Source organism: Heloderma suspectum, chromosome 2, assembly GCF_057233095.1.
Source record: "Heloderma suspectum isolate Gila_16-S chromosome 2, 16-S_ref, whole genome shotgun sequence".
Classification (NCBI taxonomy): domain Eukaryota; kingdom Metazoa; phylum Chordata; class Lepidosauria; order Squamata; family Helodermatidae; genus Heloderma; species Heloderma suspectum.
Genome location: NC_139459.1, coordinates 57,706,675 through 57,728,206, shown reverse-complemented (window position 1 = coordinate 57,728,206; position 21,532 = coordinate 57,706,675). Strand labels below are relative to the sequence as shown.

Below are 21,532 nucleotides of genomic sequence, written 5' to 3'. Positions count from 1 at the left end.
ATTCTGATATCCTTGTGTGAGGGATGCCAGGCAGAATGGATTTGGCAATGTCTGTATTGTCCCATGCCAACTTCTGTATCAGGGTGGGCAATGTGTGTCCTGCAGGCTGCAAGTATCCCCTGCCGTGGCCCTTGCCATCCTCCGCTGCTCCCCAAAATTGTAAAAACAAATCACCCCCTACAGGTACTGATTTTTAAAAAAAATCTTGAATGGCCATTTTGACCCCTTTAGTGCTCCATAGCTACTATGGAGCACAAAAAGGATTGAAATTAGTTTGCAAACAAAGCTAATTTTGACCCTTTGGGTGCTGTGTAGATGCTCTGAACTCCTTAAAAAAACAGCACCACTGGAGTGGGAGGAAAGTGCAGCCTATGGGTGAGGGAGTCCAGCGGTAAAAGTGGTCCCCTGAACTCCCAAAGTTGCCCACCCCTGCTGTATATATTCACCTGATCATTGAAACAACATTGTACAGATCTTATCTAAAAAATAGTTGTCTTTGGTACAATGGCTAGAACAACCTTCACCAACATGCTGTCCTTCATATGTTTTGGTCTTCAGTTCTCAGACAGCATGGCCAATGGTCAGGAGTGCTAGGAGTTGTAGTCCCAAACATATGAGGAGTACCAGGTTGGGGAAGGCTGGGCTACAGGGAAGGGCTTGGATGTGGTCATTCCTGGTTCAGATTCCTAGTCAGCTGTGAAACTCTTTGGACATGTATCTGTCTCTCTCAGCCTAATTCATCTCACAAGGCTTCTTTTTCCTTTTCTTTTTTAGTCTAAGGCTGCAATCCTATACATGCTTTGCTGAGACTATGGCCCATTTAAATTAGTACAATTTACTTCTGAATGGGGCCGTGGTGGCTTAGTGGTTAAGACGCTGAATTGCAGACTGGAAGGTCGGCAGGACAGCATTTCGAGACCCGAGTGCTCCGTGACGGAGTGAGCTCCCGTCTTCAGTCCCAGCTTCTGCCAACCTAGCAGTTCGAAAGCAAGAAATTGCAGGAAGATAAATAGGTATCGCTTCGGCGGGAAAGGTAACTGCGTTCCGTGCACCTCAGTGTTCAGTCATGCCGGCCACATGACCACGGAAGCGTCTTTGGACAGCACTGGCTCTTCGGCTTAGAAATGGAGATGAGCACCACACCTAGAGTTGGACACGACTGGTTAGGGACATCTTTACCTTTTTTAGCTTTTACTTCTGAATAAACGTGAATGGTATCAGGCTGCACAATTACCATCTTAGAGGAAGGGCAGATTGTATTTGTAACAATGTAAATTAACTGCCATATCAAACCGAATATTAGAATAAAGTCAGTCAGGACCTTTATTTCAGGCACTTTACCTCACAGCTACAGTTTTTACATGTTGAGCTGGACACTACCTGCTGTAAGTCATGGCTACTTATGGCAAAATGTCAGTGAAAGCTTTCTCTGAGTAATATTAACTAGGCTTGCTTGTGTTTTTGTTGTCATATCCTTTTTCTCTTTTGGCGTCAGTGAGGCATTCTCATCAAATGTAAATGTAGCTCTTTTTTTCAGTGTCCCACGGAAAGGAATAGGAAGACAGCCCCTTATTTGACTTTAAAAACTGAACAGATTTTTAAAAATAATCTTGACCCATGCTTAAGCTTGAGGAATTTTAAAAACATAACACCAGCCGCAGATACGTGCAGTCAGGGCAGAACAGAAAAATCTTTATGGAACACTTGTTACTTTTTGTAATGAAGGCTTACATCATTGAGACGTATTCAGTGCACTTCCCCCCTCTGGCTGCTGCCTTGTTTATAAATCAAATATTTAGAATCCTCCATTTTGATGCTTCTTCTTGCCCCTTGGGTGACTTGTTCAAAGGACCCTCTGTCTGGGGTGTTGCAGCAGAGCAGATTCAGAAAGTTCTGTTCGGAGAAGGAAGTGAAGAGTTTTGGTTCCCATTTTGCACTTCTGGAACAGTTTAAGGAAGGAAGCACCTTTACACCTTTTATTGTTCGTGGTTGCTGACATCATCTCCTTCCCTGACCACTCAGTGCGTGTTTCCTGCCATTCTGTCAAGATTCTTCTGTGTTACTGAGTAAGAGAGAGAGAATGTGTGAGAGAGTGAACAGAGAAGGGGTGACTGCCCTGCTATATCTGCCCACTGGAACTCAAATCACTCGCTCCTCAACTATCTGTGCCTTTGCCAAATCATAAAGCGAACAGAAGCCCGCCAAAATGAAGTTCCTCTTTTTAGCAAACAGTCTGATTTTTTTTTGAGTGTTTGGGTTTCCAAAAAGGGAAAAAATGCTGAAGACTGTACTTCTGAAGAATGTAACATCGACATTTTAAAAATGATGCATTTGTTTACATGTAACTCTGTCATTATCTTGGAAGGGTTCTTTAATGTGGACTCCACTGTGACAGGGCTTCTGGAATAATTTTAGCTTAATTAACTTAGTTTTGTCTAGTGCAGATTTTTCAGGGCACCCTGGAGTTTATTCTGTTTTTTGCAGTTTGTCTAGCAAATTTAACGTACATACCTGAAGATAAGCAATTTACCACTGCAAGGAATCCCTGAAACATTGCAGAGGCAGGTGGTGGACAATTGTGGATCTCTGTCACTCTTTGCATTGTGATTGGCACAGAACTTTGAAGAATTATGGCTCGTGACTCAGATATGCTTTTCAGTGCATTTTATGATGTATCTGACTAAGTACGTTTCTGTATGCTCTGGTATATGGCTTTGAGTCATGCCTGTATATATCAAATAAGATATATTCTCCATTCGTGTATACACATGGGTGTATATATACAAACATAGTTGCAGAAAAATACATATGTGTGTTTTTTCAGGGGTGGGGGTGTGTCTTGGTATTAGTAAAATAATGCAAGATAAGGAGGAAAACCACAAAGAAGTCACAATAATATGGAATTGTAATTAAGCTGAAGAAAGAAAATCCTGTAAACCTATTTTTAACCATACCACTATCCCAGTCTGCTTCTTCTACAGTTGGTCGAACTACAGTACCTCTGTGCTGTGGTGCATGTGTATGTATGTACACAGATACACACACACGTGTTTGTGTGTGCATTAGTGTGTGTGTATGGATGAGAACAGTTAGCACACTGTTTCTTGTTCCAGCCTTCCTATGTTTAAGAAACAACAACATAATAAATGGGATCAATGCTTCTTTTTTAAATCATGTGGGTTTCTCCCCCCCCCCCCACAACTTGTCAACAGATTGTTGCCACAAATGGGAATGTTGGTTCAAATTCATCTCTTAAGTTGCAATGATGTAAATTTGGAGTTCATTCAGTGTACCCGATGGGCTTACTCTAGATTTATGTCTGCTGGGTCCAAGAAGTGTTTGCGAGACTATTTTAAGAGTATTTTATGTAGCTGCTGAATACTTAACGTTCCTGACACTGGCCTGTTTATAATCTTTTTTCCTCCTTTTCTGAAAGCTCAGTATGAAATGTGGAACTGATAGCTGTGTGGGAGGGACTCACCATGCTGTTACTTCACCAGGGGCTCTGCATGCACGTCCTAACAGACAAGAGTGTCTGCGTTCAGTGATTGCCCCCCCCCCCTTCTCATTCAGCCTCAGAATCTTGATTCGTAAAGCAGCTCTCATCCTGGCTAACCCTGTCACCACTTCTGTAATCTGTCCACTCTGACCTTCCACCCTCAACAGAGTAAGAGCTTAGGCAGGCGTGGGGGCTGTAAGCCGATAGTGCCTCTAGCTCCACGTGAATGAAAGGAAGGGAAATTGTTCCATATGCATTTGCTGTGGATTAGTCTATTGGCTTACTGTTATGGAAAAAGCCTGTTAGACTCCTTTGGGTCCTGCACGTACATGGGAATTACCTGGCTTTTTATATCAGAGGTAAGCCTGACTATTGGGGGTGGTGGGTGGGGAAGGGGAGCTCCCAAGAAAACAATCCTGTCCAAAGAAGTTGAGACGGATTCCAAAATGAATATGCTATCAGACTCACCAGCAAATATCAGAGATTGTAGTGTTTCCTAAATGTGCATAGAAGGTATAAAATTCATTTGAAAGAGCTTACTTTAAATTTAGTGTTTGCACTCATTCTGTGTTTCAGGAGTAGTAGGATCAGGTGGGGTTGTGTCAACTGAATAAAAGTCAGTTAACTGTTTTACATGGGTAAAAACTCTAGAAATGCATCATTAATTATGTGAGCTGGTACTGATAATTCAGCAAATAACAAATCTGCTTGCCTTATACTATAAAGTAATAGTGCCAACACTGAATTTATTAAGATAGAAAACTAATTTACAGTACAATCTTATACATGTCTACTCAGAAGTAAGCCCCAATGAGTTCAATGGGACTTACTCCCAGGTAAGTGTGTACAGGATTGCAGCCTTGCAGTATATAAAATTTGGAGTTCATGAGAGAGAGTAATAATGCTCCACTTAATTTTTCTTAACATCCCCAAATGCAGAATTGTTGTAAGTTCAGTTGCCACAAGCAAATGAAGACAGAACTGAAAATCACAGTGAGGACCCTGAATAATATTGTGTGGATCTCAGTTATAGATTTCCAGTCCAGGACTTCTTAGCATTACATAACTTTGAAGGAGAATTTATCAGGTTGGCTATAAGAGAACCAATCTACAATTAACAAGGACAGCTCAGGTTACACTATCAAATTTCTACATTATGTTGAATTAAGAAATAATTTTATTATAACAGAATGGCGTGAAAATACAGTGAGGCACTAAGGCTGTAATCCTATACCTGGGATTGAACCTTTAATTATTGAATTTAGGGGGGCTTGCTTCTGAGTTGACATGGGTAGCATTGCATAATCATAAATATGAACATAATTTTTAAAAGAATCGGTTTTTCCAAGTGTGTTAAAATCTTTCCATGCGTTGCCTTACTAAGATGACTTTCATAATAAACATTTAAGATTACAGAATGAAACAGGGAGATGCTTGCCTTTATCTTTTTACATATAGTTGACATGTACCTTTCATTTATGACTTTTTGTATACATTTTTCACCTTTTTGACATAATGTATTGCAGCAGTTTGGAATTAATCCTATGGTTTATGGTGTTTTTGTAGGAGAATATTGGAAACACATTGTCATGTGTTTACAACCTTTCTTGTGCAATTATGACTTTTTACGATGTGATTAGCTTTTTGCAATATGCAGAATACTGATGCATGAACGATATTAACAACTGCTCCAATCATTCTGCTTATTGTAGATGGGCATATATATATAAACAAATATATTAAATATGATGGAAGTAAAGAGAGATTTTAGTCTTGAAGTATTTAATCTGCAGTCATTCTGCTTTCTTTTTAAAATGGAATATAAGGTTAAAGAACTTGGATTTGGGCTGACATTTCTCATATATCAAATAATACTTTAATAATGGCCTAGCCTATTTGCATAATAAGAAACATTATCACCTCTTCTGTTTTCCTTCAAAAGTGAATTAGCTTGATTACTTAACTTGCACAGGTAGGGAAAGGTTCATTAACTCCCTGATTTAGGTAATTTTTCATATTTCCAAGGAAGTTCTACAGAATAAAAAAAAGTGCTTATGCAGGAAGTATGAAAGCATGCACTTCAATTGTTTTAGTTATGTCTTTCAAAGTTTCTTCATTTCATTTATTACATTTCTGTACTGCCCAATTGCCAAAGCTCTCTGTCCTTTTTACAAATGTTAAAACCATAAAAATACTATATGATGTAAAACTATTCACATACAAATATCTAACACAATTTTATAAAATCAACAATAAACAATACACTTACACCCTGAACCTAAGCATTTTATATGGAGGTATGTTCTGCACTGAAACGAACATGTCATCTTTAGGACTGGGGTGCCCTAGCTACAACCCCGCCCCCCCCCAACAACCCATGTTAGAATAATTACTAATAATAATGCCTAACCATTCCTGATTCTGTTCCTATGGTAGCTGCTTATTTAGCAGTTCTGCACACTAAATTATACTTAGGCCAGTTGGTAAGATATTATGAGTAACATTGCACTCTTAAGATTTTGTCTGAATAACTATTCATTTCTTTTGTGTATTTAGCAGGAACAGATGCAGGGCTCTGTGAACTGAATCGTGTAAGTGCTGAAGAAGGAGTCTTGGTTTGAGGAAACAGGAAAGAGGAAGGAAAGAGAAGAAGAAAATACATAAGTGTAGGAACGAACGAGAGAAGAAAAACGGGGACTATGGGGAGAAAAAAGATTCAGATCACGAGGATTATGGATGAACGTAACAGGCAGGTAGGTTGCAAAATAATTCTCATGACGTTTAAGAGTCAAATCATGGCCTAAATCATTACTGTATGGAGTAATACTCCACAAGTTATTATTTCAGAACGGTTCAAGAAGTGTTCTCATGCATGTTGTTGCATGTTTTGTAAGTATTTTACTGGGAAATCCCATGCATGTCTACTCAAAAATAAATGCCACTGAATTCAGCAGGAATTGTTACCACTGAATATTTTTGTTGCTGTTGCAAAAGTGGAGTTCTATGAACCCTGTCACTGCATAGCATCTTTAAAGGGATTGTCTAAGTAACCCTGATGAAACCCACGCAGTTCACACTTGAAATATTTTGTAGGACAGTGTCCTTTTTAATCAGTTGTAAGTAACTTGAATTCTGAAACTAGTTTGGCTCAGATCAGGGCCATTGTCAATGGTAGTATTAATATTTTGTAATCCAAAACTGCTGAAGTTGGTATGTTGTGGACTCGATCAAACAAGTTACATTATTCTTGTTTGTATTCCCTCAATCAACATCTGTCATGGGCTAGCATTTTTCTTAATAAAATGTTCACTTAGAATACCAGGTGCTCCTGAAATACTAGCAATAAATCTGACCCCTTTACAGTAACCATAAATTGAAATTTACTTTTTCAGACCTTATGAAAAGTTTAAAGATTGTTGCTTTAAATTCACATCTACCTTGTAGTAAAAATATGTTTGCTTGGGTACAGAATAATGAAAAAACAAAAGCATGGACCCAAGAAAAGCGAGATAAAAATCAAACAAGCAATAACAGTGTAACTCTTTGCTTGTTCAACAGGTAGTTTCTGCCTTGGTGCTGTGATTATTTTTACTACATCAAAACCTTCCCAGAATTGGAGGATAGGTCATGATAATATTAAACTATTACATTTTATTCAGTTCACTGATAGTGCAGATCTATCCTGCACAGTTAGTGTTTTACATTTAGGACTTAAAGGCTTAGGCTCTGATCCAGAGACAGGGGTAAGGGTGTTGCTTGCTACTCTAGCAACAGACAGGTAACGGCATGCATTATTCCCAGGTAGCCATTTTCATAACAAGACTACTGATGGGAAGGACTACGCCCATCTTTTCTGCCCAGTACCGGCCATGTTTCTATGCACATCATGATCTGCATCTGATTTGCACCAGCTTTGTGTCAGATATGTTCAGTTCTCAGTCCACTATTGGAAGCCAAACGTACATCCCCAAGTGCTGGCTACAGGCATCCATTTGGAGATTCCTTGAATTTCACCTTGTCGCATTTTTGGATTTCAATATGACAAGGGTACCTGCAGTTGGAATCCAGCTTCTGTGCATAGATCCCTTTTGTTGATGAAATGTATGCCTCTTTTTAAAATAACCCAATGTAAAAATAATTTATTCTAATTTTCCACGAGTCTTGTATGAAATGTGGAAACACTGCTCTGAAAGCATAATTTGGCCTCTTTGTGGCAGAAAATCAAGTTTCAAATAAAGCAAGCAATGATAATGATAGATGCATTCTGAGTTTTCCCTTTAGATTACTTATTGCGCTGGGCCAAGTTAGAAAGCAATAATCCTGTCAATATCAAAGCACCATGTTTACTTTAATTGTATATGGCTTGGAATTTAAATTAAAAATGAAATAGTGAGCAGCATTAAGCTTGTGGACACTGATAGTTTTTGCCATGAGCTATCAGTTTGTTTAAAAGTATGCCTAAATAAATTTAATGGTGGCAGGTAGGAGGGAGGTATTAATATTTCTATTGATTTAAAAAGTACTGTAATTTTAATATTTCATTATTACTCTGGGTACTTTTGTTTTCAGTATTGTCAAGTTTTAATAATTTTTAAATATCTTTAAAAAAAAGATATTTACCCAGAATTTATTAGAAATCTAGGTATGTATGGCCATTAGTTTTAAAAGCTAATGTTGTTTTATCAAGAAATCACAATATCTCATTAATCAGAAAATAAACATCTATGGACATGATCCAGCCACACTTAAGCATATTTCAGTGTCACTGATTTCAGTGGAAAAGATTTAACTCACTCTTCTTGAAATCAGTGGGATGTAAAAGATCGTAACTTTGTCTGGATCATGCGCTATCATAAAAGAGAAAAATAGCTATTTGGGGCATTCTTTTTATTTTTATTCTTTCTCGCTGTCATGTGGTTTATCTAAAATGCTGCTGTCATCTTATTCACCATTTCTATTAGAATTTCCGCTTTGTGTCTTTCTGGCCTAGTTCAACATTGAGTTAGTGGTTGAATATTTGTTGGCCGAATTGGCTTTCCAAAGAGGTTAGAGCACAGGATGTTCTTATTGTGCTGTATAAGATGTCTGAACAGTCAAATCTGTTTCACAAACATGGAATTCTTCTTTGCATCCTATTAGCTGATGCCACTTCTGCCATCATGGTTCTTATACATGTTAAATATCATTTTAGACTAACTGAAGGATAATGGGATGGATAGAATTCCATGAACTGGATGGTCCCACAGGTGGAAGGGGGAGATACAATTTTCACTGATTTCTTCTCCACCATGCTGTCCCCTATGCCTCTGAAAATCAGCTCTGGAGGGTTCAGAGACCCTTCAGAATAGTGTGTAAGATGGAGCTGTGGGCTGCAGGGGGAAGGAAGAATTAGCAAAAATTGCCAGCATCCCTTTGTCCAGCGAGGAGCCTCTGCTGGATCCTTGTTGCCTTTGCCAAGGGAAAGAGCCCTTCAGTTTGTAGAGGGGAATCACTGGATCTGACCAATTGTTTTAATATGCAAAAACAGAAGAACCAATTAAACTCTAGATATAATGTAGATCTGTAAACATAAGTTAAGCATATAGGGTTGCATCAAGACAAATTTCTCACACTTCATTCTGATTGAAATCAAAGGGACTTAAGTTAGTCATAACTAACTTGTCCCGGCACCAAAGTATGACTAATTCCCTACGAATCCACTCCATAGTCAGATGGTACCGTTTTGTAGACCTGTAGACTGTATTAATAGTTAAAACTTGTAAGGTAAGCTACAAGTTGATCAAATGTCACTGTTTCATTTTCCATTTAGAGGCAATAGTGCTAAAAAAACAAATAAATAAATAAATGAAGGGGTATGGCTCTATCCTCCACTTCTCGATCTCCTACCACCTAGTGTAAGACGAAGGCAGGTCATTATTCATTCGAAGTTTAGTACTTTTAAGTCCCATTCACTTCCATGAGAAACTTCAGAATGGTTTAACTCTCCCCTTTGAAATCAGTGGGGCTTAAACATACTTAACTTCGGTGAGCTTGTGCCCATAATGGTTCACTGAACCTACCTGCAATGATTTCGGCAAAAAGAATTGGATTTTTTTTCCTGCCCTGGAAAAGGAGATAGTTCTTTCCTTCTGAGCTCACCCTGTGGCTGCAAAATGAGCATATGTTTTGTTCCTTCATAATGGAGATACCAACCTTCCTTTCCTTTCACTATTTCTGCTTTAGTTTAGCAAAGCAAAAGTGCATGAATTCACAAGCCAATACCCTGCAACTCATGAATCCATTTACATAAATTAAAAATTAAAATATGAGAATAATTTTACCTTTCTTCAGTATTTAATGTCATGCATTCAGGACTTTGTTCTTGGTCTTTCCACTCTCTAACTTAGAAACCTTAGAGCTGTTTGACTAGTTTTTAAATAGAAGCTGAGATTCTCAAGACTTCAGATGTATTTAAAGATCCCTAAAGTCATGTGCTCTCTGAAAGATTTTTAGTAATGCTAAAAATATCATATGCACTTTTGAGAGCTCACTGAAGTAGTTTTTAAATTATAAAAATTACAGGGATATATAAATCCTTGCTTTCAAACATCTGTGCTTTTAGGTGACACAAAATTTGCTATCGTTTTAAGGTTATTGCGGCAGAAGGTAGAGGGAGGAATCCCAGGTAAGGAGTGTGAGATGCAAAGACAATGAGACATTCCCAACTCCATGTTCCCCTAGATACAGTAATGCAGGAACTGGGAAACCCTTGCAGTGGAGAAATGGAAGGTAGGAGGAGCTTTCCCATGCCAGCTGATTCTCCCCTACAAATGCTTTCCTTCCAGTTTTTTTATTATTTATTTTTATTTATATGTGTATCCCTCTTTTCCCCAGCAGAAAAAAACATTCAAAGCAGAAAAAAACATTCAAACATTCAACATTTCACATAATATGAAAATAAACAAAAATAACAGTAATCCATCATTAAAACACTAAATAAATGTCAAACACAGTCAAGATTAAAAACAGCGTTAAAAACGGGGACCCAGAGTGCAGTACTGACATAAATCAATAAATTAAACAACAACATAATCAAAGTCTTGCATAACCTTTGGTCAATAGAAGAATAGACTGTGTCAATCTGGTATTAGGGTCAAAGGTACCCCATGAAAACCATACAAATAAAATACCTGGTGGAACTTATTAAACATGAAACCATTTGAAAGGTTGTTGTTGTTTTTAAATCATCCTTTTGTTGAGCCCTTCCCTCTTCAGTAAAACAAAAAAGTTAGAGATGCAATCCTATGCATGTTTAAACAGAAAAATAGTCCTAGAACTCCCAACATTCCCCAGCCAGGCATGCCAGCTGAGGCATGCTGGGAGTTGCAGGACTTTTTTCTGTTTAAACATACATAGGATTGCACCCTTACACATAAATAATCAGGGTCAGTAATATTCCAGAATGTAAAGTACAAAACCTGACTCAAACTGTGTATGGGGTCTAAGTGACCCCAGGGTTGTTGTTTTTAAAGCCAATATTGTGCAATTAATATACACATAATGTAATTATAACAGCTTTGCAAGTATAACAGTGCAATAATTAGTTGTGAATTCCCGGTAACCACAATAAATGTCACAGATTTGCAACCATAGCACATACTTACCTGAGCAGCCTATGCACAGTCACCACATTTCGCAACTGCTGCATCAGTAGAACACAAAACAGTTACATGTAGCACATTGTTGCTGTGATTTTCTGATAGTATATCAACCACAGAGATTATATATTCCCTTTTTCTTGAGGTCATTAATGGCAGGCCCTATCAATTTTGAAGCTGCCTGCCTTGACGTCCCAGGCAACCTGGCAGCGTGTCTAGCCCAACCCAGGGTATGACCAACAATAGTACTACAAACTCTTGAGCACGCTCCGGGAGAGAGTGCAGGACAGGAAGGCCTGGCGTGCTATGGTCCATAGGGCCACGAAGAGTCTGACACAACTGAACAACTGACCAACAACAACAGTACTACAAACTAAAATGTTTTAGGATGTTCACACTATTGTGGGTTGTTCAGCTTCCAAATAATATAGGAATTTAAATAGGCATTGGCCACTGTTTGTTTCTATATTTTCTGTAAGCCACTCAGAGAATTTTTCATTATGGAGCAGTATACAAATGTCATATATATGCAATGCAATTTGGAAATGTATGTGGAGACCATCTGGTCACAGGTTTCTTCACACCTTTAGTCTTATTATAATAACAAATGCTCTCTGGCTTGGGGGAATTTCTGTGTTGTTTTTTCAATGTGCCAACCAGAGTCAGGTTTTTCCTAATTCCCTGGCTAGTGACACATTGGTGAAAAAATTATCACTTGTTATAGTTCATCTGAGAACTTGTAAATGTGTTGTTGGTTTATCAATCACTGTCTGGCCTAGATTTCCTGCTGCTGAGACACCCTTATATATATTAGCATCATCATATACGTGTTTTAAAATTGCAGAACAGCCATAATTTTATGTGATCCTTTGTGGGTTTGGATGGCATATACTGCATATTGGGCACCTTCAAATGAATGGCACTAATTGTTCTTCAGTTGTTATATTCCCATATAGAATGATACACTGTGATAGAGTCTCACAGTAGAGGCCAAAATGATCCCCAAAGCCAGATAGCTATGATTAAAAAAAAAACCATTGTCTCAGTCATTCCAAAAGGGGTAGGATTGACCCCCAAAGCAATAAGAGTAAAAGCATTGACTTTTTAAAATTAAATTAAGGAAGAGACACTGAAACACCACATGGCAATCCACACCTTGTCGTCGTTGATGATTACCTGGAACATGGAGTTGTGGAAGACTGACACAAAAGATTTATGACTATTTTGAAGTGTTGTTTTGAAGTGCTGTCAATAGTGGGTTAAAAAGAAAAAAATTCCAATCTTGGTGGAACACACACAAAAAGAGGAAGATTATTTCCGCTTTGGAGAAGAAGCTCCACAGATGGGACACTGCCACAGAAAAAGTCCTCTTGCATGTTGCCACCAACTGTGCCTCAGAAAGCAATGGAATGTGCGGGTCCCCAAGCCAGACTCTGAAACCAGAAGACTGGTTGGGGGAAAACAACCAAGGACGGCAACATTTGTAGGTGAGAAGAGGCAGGCAAGGAAGGGATTAAGCAACTTTCTTGCCTGTCAATCCTTCCTGGAAACCCCCCCCCCCCCCGACACACACACACACACACACACACACACACTGTATTCCTACTATCTTAGGATACACTGACCTGGTTCACATAATCACCGTGGCTTGTTTTAAGATATGGCATGTGCTGGCACATGCTGAGTGCCATTGGTGTAATTATCTGCCCAAGAGTGGCTTGTCATGTCATCCAAACCCAGGTGGCATGGCTTATTTGAGGGGGAAACAATCTGCAAATAACCCACTGTGGTTTGTTTAAGCTCTGGTGATCATGCACACGTAGCCACTGAGTTGGGACCCTGCTTTTATTGAAAAAATTTCCAGTTCCTGGAAGGAAGGAAGGAAGGAAGGAAGGAAGGAAGGAAGGAAGGAAAGAAAGAAAGATTTAGTATTTTTCTTCTGTCTTTGATAACTTGCCCGACAATTTCAACCACGAAATTATTCTTTCCTCTGTGGCCTGCAAAATAGCCACAGTTTGGACCCAGACTAAGGTAGTCATGCTTTAGTCCCATTGAAATGAATGGGGCTGAAGTAAGTTATGACTAACTTGTCCCATTGATTTTGGTGGGACTAAGGGAGCAATCCTGTGTTCCCTGGGAGGGCAGCTGAGGTGCCAGAGAGGGAGGTCTAACTATTGAAAATGTCCCCTGTATGGCGGTGGAAAGCTCTGTTGCTGTCCGTTGCTATTGGCGGTGATCCGACGGCACTGTGGCCAGGGGCATGTTAGGGGACACTGTGGATGCTCAGGATCCTATCTCCCCTCATTCCCATGACACCTCCCCCCCCACACACACACACAAGCTCTAAAACTATGCAAGCTCTGGAACTGACATAGTTAATTCCCTCCTGTTAGCTGCAACGGGGCTGGGTGGGAGAGAAACAAAGGGGAAAAGATGACTGCCCCTTGCCTCCCCAGGTAGGGGGGGAATCAGCAGGGCTCTGAATGTGGTGGTGGCTCTGCTGTGGATACCCCCCACCCCCAGCTAGGTAGATATGACAACCTTGACTAACTTAGTCTGCATCCAACCCCATATGTTTTATTCTTGCACACGGAATGGAATGGAAATATCCATTGTTCCTTTCACTATATTTCTGTTTAAATCTAGCCAAGCAGAAGACTGAAATTCTAAGACAGTACCAGCAACTCATGAAACTGGTTTAAAATCACAAAATTAAAAAAAGAAGATAATTTCCCCTGGCTTTTATGAAAACTTTGTTTTATCTTCATATTAGTTATGTTAGGAAGGAAAACAAATAACATAAATATCTCAAACAGATCATTACTGCAGCAAGTCTAGTGAGTTAGTATCCAAATCAGTACTTATTTAGTAGATATATTTTAGGAGAGTCACAATATTGTCTATTGCTGCAAAGAAACCAAGGAGTCCCGCGTCACCTTAAAGACAAACCGATTTATTATAGCAAGAGCTTTTATGGGGAAGCGCTTGTTGACATTGAACTAAAACACTGACCCAGAAACAAAGCCCTGGAACTTTATTATAGTCTTATTATTAATTACATTTCTGTTCCCCCCACCCACCCCCACAATAGCTGAAGCACTCTGGGTGGTTTACAGAAGTTAAAACATTAAAATTGCAGTACACAAAGTTTAAAGGACATTTACATCAAAGCACACAGACAATAGACACAAACAGTAAATATACACTAAATTCAACTTTGAACAGTTATTAATTATTACATTATGTATTACATTATAAGACTGAATAATACAATCTAATCAATTTAAATTGTTTCACTGGCTGAAAAAGTGGTTCCCAATTAAACAGATTTCTACCCCCACCCCCCACCCCAGTTATTTTTAATACGAGAACCTAGAACTCCTGCAGATGGCAGCTGCTAGGTATTTTCCTCCAAACAAGAAAGCATTCCACTTGGAAGATGGAACCTGACACAACTACATATGAACATCATCTAAAAATAAAGAACTATTTTCTTCAGAACTGCTACTTATTCATAAGCAAACATATTACAATTTGATATGAATTGTAGTTCAGTGACATATTTGACACCCTTCCTTCTGGTTTTAATCATGAACTTGATCAGTTAAGTCAGACGGAAATCATCTCATATGTGATGTGTCATGCAAATAAGGGTTGGGTGTGCTTGGATTGATCTTCATCTGTGGAGTTCTTAATACCTTGTGATTTGAATTGATGTGCTTCCAGTTTATGCTCATTTTTAAATCTTGCATTGCAAAAGCATCACATGTGCATTCACACACGTACACACACATACTGGACCCATCATCTTCACTGTTCACTTCATGCATCAGATGATGTAGGCTCTTTACTATGAAAATGAATGCCACAATACATTTGTTAGTCTTTCAGGTGTTACTGGACTCTTTGTTGCTGTTTAATTTAGCAGACTATATTACAAGTCTGCTTTTTAAAAAAAAAAATCACAATTTTTCCCTTTCATACTTCAGAAATCTGCTCCTCAGTAGCTAACGTGGTTTAATTGCAGTCTTGAGAATTTTAGCAATTATTTCCTGCCTAAAATTGGGGTTTAAAAAGCAAAAATCTCAGTAGTATTGTGCTGTTAACACTGCAAATCTTAAAAATATGATCTAACTACCATTGATTCTTATAAGTCCGCTTCTCTGCTCTTAGCTGAATAGACTTAAGAGTCCTTTTCTTCCTGATTACAGTGAATGGAATTTATTATTTTAAAGAACAGCTCTTAGTTCTTTCTTGAAGTAGGACTCCAATATTCGCACCTAAAGCTTAAAACATTTTCCTCAAAAACTCCAATTAATTTCAGTGGAAGTTGCAGATAATTATGCTTACAACTGAAGCCATGTTTAGAAGATGGTTGGATTGTCTCTGTTCATACTTGTCTCCAACTCAAAGGCAGTTCTCACATTAAGCCAGAACAAACCCTGGCTTATGACTCTGGCTTGTGAGGAGAAGAACAAGCCAGAGTTCCCTGTTCGGACCTCATGTTAACTCCACGGTTTGTTAGCCACTGCAGGCGGCAAGAGGAGTCAAGCAGGAGTGACTGAGCAGCATGCACTAGTATGCTTACTCAGTCACGATAAACCAGAATTCTAAAGAATTCTGGCTTTCATTACATGCGAGCCAGATCATTGTGATCTTCATGGTGTACATTTTTTGTGTGTTGAAAAACATTTTGAAGGCAGATGCTAGACTGATTGTGAATTTTAGGGTTCTTGGGCTTAAGTTTAGGCGTGTTTGCACTGTTAAACTATGTTAGAGCATAATTTAAAATGAACTAGTGTCAGATTATTTATTTAGATCACATAGCTTTTAATTGTCAGTATGAACAAGCAGACAAAGTGAAAAGCAGACCACATCAGTGAGTTGTCAAAAACTAGAGCAAATGTAGTAAAAAGAAACGATCATTTCTGTCTTCTAAGGATTCGTTTGGAAGGCCCCGAGGGAGTAAGAGCTGGAGGTGGGAAGCAAAACTAAAGTCATTGTGTGGAGGAAGAAGTTGCACTCTTCCTGTTTTGACAGGAAATGGAGACAAATGTGCTTCCTGACCATTTGCTCAGTAGGGAATGAAATATTCTCTGACCTTTACCTCATGAACATTTTAGCTTTGTTTTAACTAGTAAACATGTTTTCAACCCAAACATGTATTTGTATTTGCCAAAGTGGTTTAGCATTATACAGCTACAATGTCAGCCGTACTTTTTATTACTGTGCATCATACCCACATAATTTGCAGTATATGTGTAGCATTAAGCAGGATATATTTTATTGCAAATTGAACTTCATATTATATGGTTCTCTAAAAATTTCAAGCCATGCTTACTCTTAAATGCAGCATAGGACTCAAAATTCGTATTCAGTCTAGCATCCCTATTGGCCACCCAATTATTCAAGCCCATAAAATTATACCACTTACAAGCGTGTGCTCGTATGTTGCTGGTCCCAGTACAAAGATATAAAGTGAAACAACATGGTAAGTCCAGGGTACTCTTGTTGTGTGCAGTGCAGTGCAGTGCAGTGCAGTGCAGTGCAGTGCAGAGATGCTGTTCTGGTTAATGTTCATCTGTCCAACATGCAGAGAAAGAGAACTATTTTAGAATATGTGAGAACAAGAGATACCAAGTCATGTTGAACCTTATAATTTCTGGATTTTTAGAAGGCTATTAAGTAACATATCTTTAAGTTGTCCCTCCTCGTGTTATTCTTGAAGGCAAATATTATAGAGGAGATGAGCAATCCTGTATTTGAACACTTAAAACATGTACTTTTTAAAAAACATAGTTTGAACAGTTTGATTAACTCTCTTCTCCATTATTAGTCTGCTGCTATTCTAACGAAAAGAGAGAAGAATGAAGACTTTTTGTAACTTCACCACAATGTTCTTGAAAACTGTTTTATTACATGCTGCCTAATCCATAGCATAATCAAACTGGCATATTTAGGTTTAAGCCTGTTCAGTTCCATTAAGTCAGTGATACTAAATCAGTATACATCTTAATACTTCAACTTAACTGACTTGTCGATTGGCCTGGTGGGTGGGGTATGCCATACTTTGCAGCCAGAACTTTAGTGCATTTTTCTTGCAGCTCCCTTTCAGTAAGTTAAGGATCAGCATGCTTGTGTCAAGGACAATGGTTCTCTTTGCTTCTCTCAGTGCTGTCTTGTCCCTGTGAATTATGCTGAAGGATTATAAGAAGATCGCAGCAGGCTGATGAAGTGTCACTGGCTGCTCTTTTTAAAGGTCCTTTCATTTAATGGGTCCTGCCCAGTTGTTACACAAAGGAGGATTTGTCAGTGGAGAATCCTTCAATGATGCTTCAGCCTATCACTGCTGCTGAATGTAATCATGAAGTTGGATGCGAGAGAGCCTTTGTTAAAACATGCTTTGAACAAATGGACACACACACGGAGATGCAGGCTTGGAGTTTCTGTATACTACAAGAATGTTGTGTGCATCTCTATATGAAAGCTAGCTGTAATTATGTGATTTTCTTTTCTAGAAAAGATATGCAGAAATTCAATGGCCTGGAGTAAATGAACTTTCAGGGTGGAAAAAGTTGGAAATAACATAAGGAATGGAAAAGCAGTTGTTTGATAATATTTTATTTCAGGTAGAAGTAATAGGTTGGATCCAGACTAAGTTATTCACACTGAGCTCTCATTGAAATCAATGTGAAAAGTTAATCATGACTAATAATAAGGCTAGTCTGGCACCTACATTGTTATCATTTTGGCACCAGGCAAAGACCTTTGTGTTCTCCCAGGCATTTTACAGTTTTGTTTTTAATTTTATGGCTGTTTTTATATTCATTCCTGTGCTGCGGGGGGGGGGGGGGTATTATATTTTATTCTTTTAGCTTTTGTACTCTGACCAGAGAACGTCTGTTATCGGGCAGATTAAAAATATAATAAGTCCAATTGATTTCAGTGGGAACTAAGTGTAACTAACAGTCTAGATTCAACCCAATTTTCTGAGCAGGGCTAAATTGCCAGAAAGGCAAGTATTGTTAAATTTGCCTTTCTAGCATTCAAAATCCTTTGCAATAATTATTTTTAAAAAATTAAAAGAGAAAACTTTTAAAAATATGTAAAACGTTAGACAAACATAATTTCTACATATTTGGTGTAGGCTCGTTTCTCTGTATAAATGCAATAATACAATGGCTCCTGCTTGTATGATGGAAAAAAAAGAAAAGATAAAAGGTCAGAATGAGTCTCCTTCCATTCTCTTGGTGGACATCAACACTGTTATTATGGAATGGTCAAAATTATTCTGCCAGCTTACTAAATTTTTAAAGAGGAGACAGGAATAGTCTGGGGAGGGGGGAAGACGACGACAACAACAACAACAAAACCCTATATCATTTCTATCACCACAAGAGTGCATGACGTAGTTGGTAGATTTGTGGCTTTTACCTTTCACCAGTAATTTTTGCTCCTACACTGAGCCATTAACAGCTAGGAGTGGCACAGTGCTTCAGCTATAATTTTAGATAAACATAAACAATGGCCAAGCACTGTTCCTTTTTTCTACCACAAATTGATGGGATGGCTTCTAGGTGGAAGAAGTCAATTTTGTCATGTTTTACAAAATTCCATTATATGCGAAAGGACTCCTTAGAAAACAGTCAGACTTCATTCATTACAAATCACTAGTTGGTCTCTGGTTCCAAATCATACAAACGGGAACATTTTGCAGTTTGTGTACATGTTTATATTTCAGCAAGCTCTGTTCCTATTCACTTTTACTAGGATGATATTCCACTGGTGCTATTTTTGCTTTAGCTAAGGACTCATTTACATGAGCACTTGAGCCTGTGATTGCCTTGCTGACTTTCACCAATGCAGCCTCAGGCCGAGCCCGGGACATGAAGGCTAGCGTTTTGCATATCATCTCCATTGCTCCAAAAGCTAAGGTTGCATTGCCTGTGAAAAGGTGATCTATACTCATCTTACTGTGTAGTGAACTGCAGTGGATGGCTTTCCCACAATCAGCTTAGCTTGTGGCAGGCTGGCAGCACATCGAAAAATCCACTAAACAGTGCCACATGCTCAGGGCCATGTGAATGTTCTCTTTGTCCATCAGAATCTGGTAGAGTGCTCATTCCAGGCATTTTGGAGGGAGGGGTGCTTGGGTAAGGCATCCTCTGTGGGGGCTCCTGTCCTCAGTGAGACCCCCTCCTTCTCATCCCTCTTGCCACCATCCACTGCTGTGCTGCTGCTGCTCCTTGCCATAGCTACAACTCTCTTGCCAGACAGAGCCAGCGAGCAAATAGGTGGTGGCAACTGCTGCTTCTCCTCCTTCCCACTATCATTTGCTTGCTGACCCTTCTGGGCCAGAGAGAGAGGGCAGATGACCAAGCAGGTGGCAATGGTAAGGAGGAGGTGCAGGGGGCCCAGGGCTTTAAATGGTGGGCCTTCTGTGAAGGTGTGGACCCTGGCACGTGCCCAGCCATGCCATCCCCTGAGATAGGCCCTGTTTACAATCTCATGAAAGCATGAGAAAACCTCAGGGAGCTCTTGTTTCCTTACTCCTACTAAGTTTATTCAGGGTTTTTTTGTCTGTATAATGTATGCTTAAATTCTAGTCTGAATTTGGTTCTAGTCACCCAAAATATTTACATTGTTTTGGTTCAATATTGATTTCTGGTTTGTAGAACATAAACTAGAAAGTATCTCTCTTTTTTCTCTCCTTCTTCTATCTGAAGCAGGAGTATTTTGTCAAGTCCTCCCTTAAAGTGTAGGTACTTTTAAGAAAGCAGAATTTGTTTTACTTGGCTTTATGTTTTCAAGCTGGTTTATAAATGTTGGAAACTGTATTCTTTTAAGCTTTATTTTGTATATAAGCATATATACATATACATATGTATATATACATATACATATATATATATATATATATATACATACACACATACATATATTCAGGCTAAGCATAGTCATAAATGACTATTTAGTTGTGTTTGAGATTAGTAGTAGTTACATATAGAGGAGTTGGCATAGGGTGTCTTGTACAGGGAGCTTGGTCTGCCTGCCCCCTGCCCCTCTGGAGCCCCTCATATTCCAGTTATAGAGACTCAGGGCACAATCATATGCATGTTTGACAGAAAAAAGTCCTACAACTCCCAGCATTTTCCAGCCACATAAAAGTCCTTCAACTCCAAGGATTCCCCAGCCAATATGGCTGGCTGGCAAAAAAGAAAGTTTTTTCTTTCTAAACTTGCATAGGATTGTGCCCTGCGATTTGGTTCAGTTATGGGAGATATCTCTATACCAAATAAACTATGTTGTGCAGATTGGTAACACACACATCTGATTCACCAACATGCTAAGTAAGTCTGAAACAGTCTGAATTAAATGGCAAGTTGAACTAACACTTTCCAATTCACACTTGTACAGACATCTGTGTATGTGGGCCAGCAAAATATAACTTCCATATTTGCCCTGTCATAGAAGGGGGGGTTATCAAGAGATGGTAAAGCAAGATTATTTGGGAAACAGTTATACTGGATTTCAGCTACTATGGGTAATATTGCAGGAATTAGAGTTAATGTTTGTGTGGAGAATTACAATCTAAGTACAACTGATGTGTGTCATAGAGCCCCAAACCAATGTTATTTTTAGAACTAAAAGATAATAAAACAAGCCAAGAAGTAGGACCTATGGCAGTGGTGAGAACGGAGTACTTAACTATTCCCCACTGCTGGTAGTTTCTCTTTGTCAGACTCCCCTGATGTTGCTCTGGCCCTTTGTGACTCCAAATACGTATTTGCAAGAACAAACATGTATTTGGAACCCTACAGGAAAAAAAGTGTTGTGAGGGTGGGGTTTGTTGTAGAGAAATAGCAGGCGAGGGAGGAGAGTTAAGTACTTCTCCCCACTGCTACTTCGTCACCCCAAATTCACCCTACTGAAAACTGATTTTCTTTACTTTTTTTCTTTTTCCTTTAAAGACCTCAGGGCTGTTTTATACACATTTACATGTAATGTGTAGTTAGCTCTTCAGTTAGGGGATTTACTTTAATTCACATAGTGATATTTCATTAGCATTATTACAAGACTGAGGATGAATTTTTAGCTATCTACAGCCTGAGGTGATAAATGCTATCATTGATGAGTGTTTCCAATAATTGTGGGCTGTGAAGTTTTAGTTGCCTCTCCTATTTCCCAGGGTTGGGTGGCACACTAGGCCATATTTTTATCTTAGAACTAAGCTGAAACTCAGTGATGCTTGACATACTTAGTGATTGCCTGGCACTCGGTTTGCTCTCCAAGTAAAGGCTGGTTTGCGCATTATCTTATTCCTCTAGATGACTATCCTCACCATAGCTGTAATAATATCCCGTTGTTACTTGGATCCTCCTGATTGCATGGAGAG

General features: G+C 38.9%; 1 protein-coding gene across 7 annotated transcripts in view; it reads left to right on the top strand.

The window, feature by feature from the left end:
• Nucleotides 1-21,532, top strand: part of MEF2C (myocyte enhancer factor 2C) — a 201,601-nt gene that overhangs the window by 66,474 nt on the left and 113,595 nt on the right. For 6 of the 7 annotated variants that reach the window (XM_084833623.1, XM_084833622.1, XM_084833626.1 and 3 more), the window contains exon 2: nucleotides 6,056-6,252. In XM_084833623.1, coding sequence (XP_084689749.1) covers nucleotides 6,199-6,252 — 54 coding nt within the window. In that variant the 5' untranslated portion in view covers nucleotides 6,056-6,198. Of the gene's footprint in view, nucleotides 1-3,521; nucleotides 3,859-6,055; nucleotides 6,253-21,532 lie in introns of those variants that run through there. The other variant, XM_084833621.1, reaches the window with a different exon arrangement.